Source organism: Haliaeetus leucocephalus, unplaced genomic scaffold, assembly GCF_000737465.1.
Source record: "Haliaeetus leucocephalus isolate CR32 unplaced genomic scaffold, Haliaeetus_leucocephalus-4.0 Scaffold339, whole genome shotgun sequence".
Taxonomy (NCBI): Eukaryota; Metazoa; Chordata; class Aves; order Accipitriformes; family Accipitridae; genus Haliaeetus; species Haliaeetus leucocephalus.
The window spans coordinates 3431642-3442114 of record NW_010972775.1 but is presented as its reverse complement, the minus strand read 5'-3'; the positions used below and the strand labels follow the sequence as shown (position 1 = coordinate 3442114).

Sequence of the window (10473 nt, the reverse complement as noted above, 5' to 3'; positions counted from 1 at the left end):
GGGGGGGCGGGGAATAGACAACAGCTCATAAAATGAGCATTACACCAAAGCAGGGGTCTAAACCACAGCACTCTGATACTGCCTTTCCACCTAAATGCTGCCAATGTAAACTCTGATTCAAGGCAACAAGACTCCTCAGGACAGCTCTATCCAACAGTTACTTGATACACTTACCTGCCATTCCCAGGTAGCCACAGTTTATGTGTCTGTTTTACTCCCTCCACTGAATGTACTTGTCCAACAAAATTAATGGCTTAGTAGCATACACCTAGTGGCAGTAACTCAAAGATAAGAGTTTGCAAATCCTGTATTTTTAGGCCCACAGAAATGTTTTTTCTTCACGGGTCATTTGTATCCTGTGACTCACTATAAAGGAGGACCACATCATATACGCAAGAAGGAAGTACCTACAGCAGAGCGCTGCTGCTGCCCTCTTGCCAGCTCCTAAGCAAAGACCTGCAAGTAGTCCAGTAATGCTTCCCCTGAAATATTTTTCCCAAAGTTTTATTGCTTTTATTTCAGTTATCCCATTTGCAAATGGAAGCCTCCACTGACAATTTTAATAAAGACTTCAACTATACTCTGAGGCCCTACCATGCTTTGCAGAACCATTCACAGGGGCATGAGGCCACAGGGGCTAACGCTGAGGGCTGGCTGAGGCCAGCAGCTGGTGATACCTTGGCAGCTGCCAGCTCTGTCCTTATCGCAAAAATAATTAACACCAGTTGCTTGCAAAACTGTCTTAAGCTTCAGTTTGGCAGCCTAGTCCTTCCTCTGTCACTGTCAGCTGAAGTAACTTCTTAGTAAGACCTGGTTCTCTACCTCATCGCTAAATCAGACTTTCCATCATAAGAAGCAAAAGCATCACCTTGCTTGCAACAGAACTTTGCAAGTTAAACCTCTTAGAAGGAAGAAATACTGTAACTACCTCATGAGGGAATTAAAAATAAGGAAAGAAAGCAACAACGATTCTCCAGGTGTCCTCAAAAGCTGCATTTTCTACCTTGCTGTAAAAGGACAAATAAATTATACATTTCACTTGGTAGAAAGCATCTGACTACTTTGGACAACGTATCCTGAAGTGTACAAGTTCACAATGCCAGATAATTCACAGTGCTGAGGGAAGACGGGGAACACTCCAGAGAGTTCCCAAGGCTGCATAATTCTTTATGCTTGTAAAAATCAGATCTTTTCAGTAACTACACCACCTATATGCTTTGGCTAAAAGGAAAGGAGAGCACATTTCAAACACAAATAAGTAAAACTGCGTTTTACAATACATACATTTGTTTACACTAGAAAAACTACAATATATGGGAGAAATGAAACCATTAAGTATGCATCTCGTATCGACAAATTTCATCTGTCCTTATTTCCTATAAAAGAACATCTCAAAACACCAAACATGACACTGGAAAAGCCAAAAAAGCAGAGGTTTTGCTGTTACAGTACAGGACAATATTGCTGCTCAATATTTTTATATCAAAGGAAATTGTGGCACTTAAAAGTAATAGGTTCCCAGTATTGCTGGTAGTCTTAACTGAGATAAAGCAGGAGATAAATACAAACAGGGTCAGATCAAGTTTTAAGCAGCTTTAAATACACAGTTCTCAGTCAATGGCTGATACTAATCCCACCTGCCCATCTTCTTCCTCACGCAAAAGCACAGTTGGAGACTGAACGCCTTGAAACAAAGACAGTCTTAATACTGTGGCCCATCAGCTGCTAGCAGAGTCCAGAGGGAGCCAAGGACGACGGTGGCAGTACTGCATCAGTGCTGCTCTTGCAGACTCTCCCGCTGCCTGACTGTCCCTGTTGTCTCCCTGTTGCTGCACTGCGAGTAGAGGAGACTACAGCAACTCTGTTCCACTAAGACCAGTGAGAATACACTGCTACAGATACTATTATTCACGCTTCTCAATAGTAACCTTCATCCCTGCCCATCATTCATCCTTAATTTCTAATTTTGGTTGACTTTTCTCCACTATGTCGACTAATGCTAACACCATTAGAGCACTCGATTTTAGAAGACTGAGGCCCCAAAAAGGGTGCTGTATCCCCAATCCAGTTTACATGATTCCCCCCCTCTCCCCCCGAAATATTTAAATAACATATGCAAAAAGAACTAAATTGTAAGAAAGCACAGATCATCCTACCACACAGGCTGGCTTGTGAGGACAATTACCAGTCACATAAACTCCCTAGTCTGTCATTGGTTAAACACAAGGATCTGCCTGTAAAGTTTTGCAAACCTCTTCCTCGGTTTTATAAGCTATTCAAAGTGCTGGGTTTGGTTTCTGCCAGAAAGCCTAAGTTCATTCCCTGGAAATAGAAAAAAATATATATATCCTTCTTCTAAAATTACTTGCAGGGAAGCAGGACAACCTACAGGTTTTGATGTTTGGCATTGGATAGTACGATTCAGCAGGTAATTCTGCTCCTCTTTCCAAACACTGCACTGTGGACCACACTGACAATTCCAATTTTGGATTATTTGCTTTGGCAACTAATGAGTTAAACCTTTTAAAGTTTTACTGCCGTTTTATACTAGGTTTCCATTTGAATGGCTAAATGCAGGAATGTCAGAGACATCTTTTACTTTATGGATAGTAAGTTCATAATTCAAATTGCACATTGTTATGCATGAATTAATATGTCATACTCTGAAATAAACGCAAATGAACTATTGTATAGAATTCAGGCATCTGTGGTTTTGGGGCTTTTTTTGTTTGGTGTTTTTTTTTTTTAATTAGCAAAGTCAATTAGCTGCTCCTACTTACCACTTTGGGTGGTAGTGCAATTGTTTTTTTCTACTGTCTTAGATGTTTTGCCACAGTATCATTTTTGGCAAGGCTTAGAGGGCTAGCATGTTTTCAACAAGTAGACAAACCAGCAATTTTAACATTAAAAAAAATTGGAAAACTGGTTAAAGTACTGATGTAAAAGCAAGGAAGTCAACTCATTTCCTCCCTCAAAAATCTTTTCTAGCACATCCATCTTTATATACCTTGCTGTCCTTCATTCCAGCCAAGTGTTGAATTGCTCCAGATATTCCCACGGCAATATAAAGTTCCTAGAAAATAACAAAAATGAGACATTTTTGGTACCCACGGCACAGTTTCAGTAAGCTCTCACAAACCTTACTCAAAATCAATTACATGCAGTAGTTTTTACGTTACAGTAATTTTCAATATTGGTTCCCTTCCCCACTTGGGGATGCAATGGAACTGTAAAAGGAGAATCCTGAAGGAGCATCTGGAAAGACAGATGAGAAGGGGCAGGGGGAAGCTAGCTCTGCATCAGATGTAAGACACTGCTCAGCCAGAGGACAGGGCAATCAGTGTTACCCATGACCCTGGAGATTCCCAACGCACATATTAAGCAAGATAACCTACAAATGGATAATGCAGTTGCCTAAAGAGAAAACCTAAGCTTTTTTGTTTGAAGCTTCTAGGATCCTTTAAATAAGAAAGAATGCACAAAGCTGAAATTCAGGTGTTTAAACCTTTAAAAAGTCTCCTATATGGCAGGATAAAACATTTCAGATACTGAAGTGGGCTGGTGCACTATATGCTCATAGTGATAGTTTCTATTATATACCCCAACCTTCAACATTCATATGCCCTAAAGCTTTTCTTCCCCCATTCACTATCACCTCCTATGTAGGATGAGTAAAGTGCTTCCCAGGTAAGCACCAACATGCAGTAGATCTTTACACTTTGGGGCTCCCAATCTAGCATCTCCAAAGAGACTTACATTCAAAATAGATGAAAATTTATAGGCAAGTAGATATATATCGACAGTTTTAATTCACAGCAGAAAAGTACTTTTTTCCCTCAGGCTGAAAGTCATCCAGGCTATAATCTATCCAAAACCAAGTATATTTTCAGCTCCATGGCAGTTTTCCCACCACCGCAAGTCCAAGCAGCAGTCAAACCTGTACTGTTTAGCTACCTAATTTTACAGAAGAAAAAACAAAAGAAAGCACTTTTCACCAACTCATTCGATAAGAGGAAACTGTAACACACAAGACTAGTTAGGGGATTGTCTGACAAAACCAATTAAAAGGTGGTATTTATACATGCTTAGAAAGACACAACCTCAAATACTAACAGAATTTCCAAGGTTAGTCCATACTTAAGAACATACAAATCTAATTCAAGAAATTATTTTGGGGGCCAGGGAGGGTAAGAGGGTCAAAAAACCTTTTCCCTGTGTAACTGAAGATATGCATTACAGTTAAGTGGCTTTTAACATGACAGAACAAAGCACAGCTGTGGAGCAGGCACAGACCTACAGAAGAGGCTGGCAAATGAAGGTGTGCACAGACAGAGGCCACGCAGACTGCTTTTTCCATACAGGCCTGATAGTCATTATATCAATTAAAGAAAAAAAGATGATTGCTTTCTGATATTTCTACAGCTACAGATTTCACCTATTACATGGGGTTTTAAATAGGAATAAATAGAATTTATGAAGCTTTTCTACACTTTTCTACAAAAGCTATCTCCTGTAAAAATTGAAGGAGAGGGAAAACAGAGCAGGAACAAAGTATTTCCTATTAAAAAGGCTTGCTTTGAAAGTGAAACACAATGTAGTCTATGCGTTCCCACAAAAACACACAGCTGTTGAAGACACTCAGAAATTTCTTTGCCTCAACAGCTTTTACTGAGTAGATTACTATTGGAGGTCAATCCATTTTAACCACAGCTGCAATGTAATACAGTATGTCCATATAAGAACTCATGGTAAAAATGCAATATTTTAATTATACCAAATAGAAGAACAGATGTTAAAGGAGAAATTATTCTAACATCATATAGTCTTTAATACAATCTCTTTTTACAAACGCATTACTGTAATGATTTTTTTTTTAGAGCAATTCATTAAGTGCCAGTCATCTAGACTACCAGATACTCTTATCAGTCTGTTTAACATTGTGAAGTTCAGTGTTTGGAAAGAATCCAGCTAACCAGGAGCCAGCTGCCTATGAATATATTCTATTAAAATATCTAGGAGACAAGGATGTTTCATTAAAAGGACATTTGTAAATCACCAGGCTTGTCTAAAAAGCCTTTATTATGCATCTAAGCCATGCCCTTCTAGGTTACATGCTTTTGGCTCTCTGGCTATGATAACTGGTCCATTCAGCAGGCTGTAACACTTACAGTAGATCACCTCAGCAATGTTTCCATACAAAGAACACATAGGACAGCATGTTTCTTATTAATAGTTCCATACTGTAAAATAGATTTGACTGCTTATATCTTAGTTGAAATCTATTCTACAATTTAGTAGGAGGGACACAAAGGACCCACAAGGTCTGAATGATAAAGATTCAGGACTGTTCAGTGCTCTCCAAGGGAAGGATTCAACTGGTCATCCAGAGAGATCATAGAAGACTCAGAAATTCAGATCTCTAAGTTATTTTCAGCATAATACCCTTGTTTTAATATTTTCCCTGAAATCATTAACTTCTGTCATGGCTTTTGCTGAGTCCTATCATTTCTACTGTGTTAGCGTTCAAAGTCCAAAGTCAGGACTGTAACCCCAAGCACTACAAAGTAAGTGAGGGAGGAAAACAGAAAGCAGCTCAGCACCACAGAGCAGCATTGCTTCCAATTGTGTTATGCGACATGCCTGCCATCGCAACAGAGAGCACATTAAGGTCTGGAAGGAGATCTAAGTTCTGCAGAGCTCATCTACGCAGGAGACCCACGCCAAGGCACAAAACGGCATAAATCAGAGTCTGGATCGCACCTCTCAGGTGCCAACAAGGATGGCTTTATGCCAACTTCAAGTTCCTGCTTTTTGGATCCCTGGAAGCTGCTGTCATGTAGCTGATCCACAGCCTACAATTACAGGCACTTATGTCAAAGTCCAGGACATGGAGTGGCATTTATCAACTCCCTGGTGCTTGTGCACAGGCAGGTTTTCACTGAAGGGCTGCTGCCAGCGCTGTGCCACATGAGAACAGCATACAAAACAGCACACAGGTTCTGTACCAAGGGGCTCACTGCACTGCCTGATACAAATGAAGTCCCAAAAGCAATTAAAGTTAAGGAAAGCGAAAGTTTTGGTGGTATAAGGGCATGGCATCAGATTAGACAATTGTCTTGCCTCACAGTAACTTAATTTCACACAGGAAATAATTACTGAACGTATGTCACAGCTGTGCCACAAATCTTTCTTTTTTTATGAAGTGAATAGCAGACATCAGCACAGGAGAAGGGACACCAGAGAAGAGAGCTGATGGTCAGAAAGAGCACAACGGAGGAAACAGGCAGCACAGGAAGTTGAATGGGCCGAATAGCCTAAGAGCATACAAAGAGGAGGGCAAGGAGGCACAGTCAGGAAGTACTTAAATTAAATATGTGCTATTGCACAAAGGGCTTGGTATGTCAGTAATGGGAACATGTGAAGGTGGGAGCATCAGCACATAACATACCCATTAGGCTTCTCACAAGGGGTACAGCAGCAGCCAAAGCTGATTTGGCCAGCAAACTGGCACAAAGGTCAAGAGTGTTTTAATTTGTCCTGCCACACAATATCCCACAAGACTCCAGTGGGAGCCAGGACCCTGACAGAAACCTCAAAGTTTATAAGCACAGATCTGCATCACAACAACCCTAAAAAGAAACAAAACTTCAAGTCCCAAATTTGTAAGGCAAGATTCCAAGTCATGAATCCAACTTCTCATTTGCTATTTAAAGTATTAATCTAGCCTTGTATTGTTTTTTCGACAAACATGACCATGGTATGTCTTATAGAGAGAGTCATTGTATGCTGATCATTAAAATGAAAAAATCCCCCTCAGCCATCCCCTAAACTCCTATTTCTGCTTTAAATGTACCCAACTTACATATTAGCATCTACAGCAAGTCCATGAGACTTCACATGCACAAATTTGCATAACTGGCTCCAGAATCCATATATCCAGTTACATGATGTTTGCATAAACGTCACAAGAGTGCTATATGTAGATGATTATAATTACCAATATACCAATGCAGTTATTTTCCTGTGCATACTGACTCTTCCAATTATTTATAGACTAATTTGTGGCATATAATCTTACTTCATTTTCACTTATGAGAATATTTTAAAATGTCTTAGGCTGCCTTGGGGCAATTAAGATACATTTGCTTAAAGAGAACCACAAGAAGAGTTTTTAGTTGCAACTTACAGCAGCATTCAAAAAGTCACTGTAAGAGACTACTGTGCATCCACAGGTGCAACACAAGATGAGGTAGTTACTTTGCAAGCATGCCATCAGCTTCTATTGATTTTTATGCCAATTTTTGAATTACGCTGAAAACCTTCAGTGTACATCAATTTATCATCCTACCAGTGGCATGCTTTTAAACAGGCTAGTTTAATAAACCCCTTTGGCACGTCTACTCTTTTTAAAGGCAGCTCAGATATTTTATTTTATTTGCAAGAGTGAAAGGACAATGAAATTAGAAAGAAATCTTTGCAATGAAAATCACTTCATACAAGAGATTCTTTCCAATTACAAGCTATTAACCTAATAAAGTATTTTCTGGCTTGACACTAGTTCATATATATTACACTGTATATCAAACAATTACCCAGTATGTACTACTTCGATGCAGCTGACTATGTTCCATTCAAGAAGCACACATTACTAAACTATATCCCAACTACAGCTTCTTTTTCACTTTAAGAACCTTTGATCAGCCAAGCTATGTAATTACTCTTAAGCGTGGTTAGGGTGTCTGCTGGAGTGCAGGGCCATACAGCAATTTTTTTTCTCTCTAGGGAAAAGCACATCAATTGCTTTCAGCTAAATGCACTCACATATGAATATTTTAGTACAATTTAATGTTCCTGCACCAACCCCAGAGGAGCAGAGCATCAATTTGTGAACATAGTTTTCTTGGAGTTAAAAGCTACACTGGATAATGCAGGATGAAAGGGGTTGTCAATCCTTAGCTTTTTAGCAAGTCAGAGAAAGGTAGTCTGTAAATTCAGTCCCAGCTGCCTACAAACAGCTCTCTAAAGTTTCCCACTATAAAGCTACTTTTCAACAATAGTGAATTATCAGAGGAGATATTCCAAAAACAATTTCCCCAGCACGGTCAGTTTTCCCAACGCTGTTCCCATCTGCTAGCTACCTGCCTCAACGATCTATACAACGAAAAGTGCACCTGCTGGTCTGTTAATAAAACCCACAAATGTAATGTACAAATAACGCATTCCTACAAAGCAGCTAGCTGAAGGTAGGGGAAATTCAGTAACGTACCATGTGTTTGAATAGAGAAACTTTAGTATCTCAATATTCTCCTTCTTGTATTTGTAACAAATTAAGAAGCAATGAGGACCTTATCATTGATAAGCAAGGAGTAGAACATTTTTTTAAGTGAGTACAATCAAGATGACAGGAGTAACACTTCTCACCAAGCTAAGGGAATTAATTAGTTCATTCTGTTGTTAGTAATTTTAGGTAAGAGCCAAAGAACAAAAAGGAACAGTAATATTGGGATAAAATATACCTTGTTTCACTTTCGCTACACTTCCCCACAAGGGAATGAAGGGAAACAAAAACTTAACAGATAGATTAACCTGAGCAAGCAAATGATCCCTAAGAAAGCGATGGGAAGTAACATTGAAGAAGAGTTAGTATCCACTTACTATGCAATGAAACCATGAGTCACTCGTGCATTTTAGAGAAAACAAAACCCAGGCTAGGGGAAGTATTTGATTCCTTTGCCACTGAATACAAAGTAGTACGAAATACAGGAATAATGTAAATAATGTGATACTGTCTTTCTCCCTTCCTGCTACTCCCAAAGCAAGCAGATGACTACTAAGTGCTAAAAAGCCACTCACCGCAGTGAAAGGGACTGCCTAGTAAAATACTGGGGCATATACAAGCTCAGAAAGTGTCCCATCCTCTTGTAAATGAGGTGGAGCAACAGGAATTCCACTGCTCTGTAGAGGACCATTCTGCACCTTCATGTATCTGTCTGCCAGGAAATGCTGCCTTGCCATCCAGCTTTCCTTTTCCTGCTTCTAGTTTCATCCCACTCCTACATTTTCCATGTCATAAAACACCTTAAGTTGTTCCTGTTCTTCCACAGCTTTGGTGCCTTTCAACTGAACCAATATCTTACTCTTCAGCATGTCAATTGAAGCTGCACCTCTTTAACGTGCCTCTTTTTCCCTCATTATTACTGTCAATTCCTGACAGTTGTACATCTCTCTCCCTTTTGAAGTTCCTGCAATCCATTATATCCAGAGAGACCCTCTGGTATGAAACTAAAGCTTAAGCACTGAAGCTAAGCTGGTCAGCAAGTTTACTCCTGGTGATCATACCAGAACTACACTGAATTCCCATCTCCCTTCCCCAGCTGAGGTTTCTCAGCACATACAATGTCCAAATGCATCTGCCTTCTGTGCATTCATATCACGTTTCTAGCACAATCACCTCATCTCACGTCAATTATTACTACATCATGTACTTCCTAACTTCTGTGTTCCTGAGTTTTCCATCTCAGTTTCTTGTCACCTGTTAGTATTTTTGTGCCCAACATTGAAAGTAACAAGACAGCAGCAACTGAACACCTGGAAAAAAAGGAGTTCTGCCTGGCTGCACTTCCCCTGCTGAATGGACCCTCTCTACTATACCCTTCTCAAGAAGAAAACCTTGTAATAAAGTCTGAGATAGTGAAGGTGAGGCTTTCTAACTCTGGTCTACCGATGGCTAACCCCCAGATGGACACCTTGAGACCTACAGTTGTAAAATACTGGTCTGGCCACGTCTTCCCTATTGCCAGCTAGGAAAACCTGTTAAGAAAGCTAATGCGGTTATAGAACTGGACCCTGAAAAAACACAGACTTCAATAGAGGAAAAATAAAATAAACTTAAAAAGAGTGAAGTGAACACAAACTCTGAAGAGACTAAACTAGAAGGATGCCTTTCAGGCAGCAGCAGTTCCTTCACTAGGTCAGAGGATAAAATAAAACAGCCCAAAATGACACACACTTTCTGGAAAAAAAAAACCAAAAAAACCGAAAAAAAACCCCAACCCCCCCCCCAAAAACCCCCCAAAACCCCCCAAAAACCCCCCCAAACAAAACAACTCACAGTGCCACTGAGGTTTTGTTTGTTTTCTGAGGGGAAGAAGTTGAGAGCGAGATAATCCCAGTAACAACCCCACCTTCCTTAAAAAGCTAAAGGGAGAATATAATTAGGACACAAGGGAAAACTTGGAAGACCATGAGAATAATTTGGGTGTCCAAACATAGGTGCCTAGTAGCATTGTAGACAGTGTAAGATTTCCCACCTGAATCATAGATGCTGCTCCAGAAGGAAGTCTCCAGGTCCCACACAGTAACTACCAGCCCTGTGAATGTACTTCTTATACCCCAGATGGCTAAAATGACATTAGACACCTATCTGTAGGCATTCAATCATCCCCTATATGCCCCTTCCTCACAAATCTGTAC

At 40.0% G+C, this 10473-nt stretch overlaps 1 protein-coding gene across 1 annotated transcript in view; it reads right to left on the bottom strand.

Annotated features, from left to right (window-relative positions):
• ETFA (electron-transfer-flavoprotein, alpha polypeptide) overlaps nucleotides 1-10473 on the bottom strand; it is a 32525-nt gene that overhangs the window by 1656 nt on the left and 20396 nt on the right. The window contains exon 10 of the mRNA XM_010572252.1: nucleotides 3008-3073. Within this exon, the coding sequence (XP_010570554.1) occupies nucleotides 3008-3073 (66 nt within the window). The remainder of the gene's footprint in view (nucleotides 1-3007; nucleotides 3074-10473) is intronic.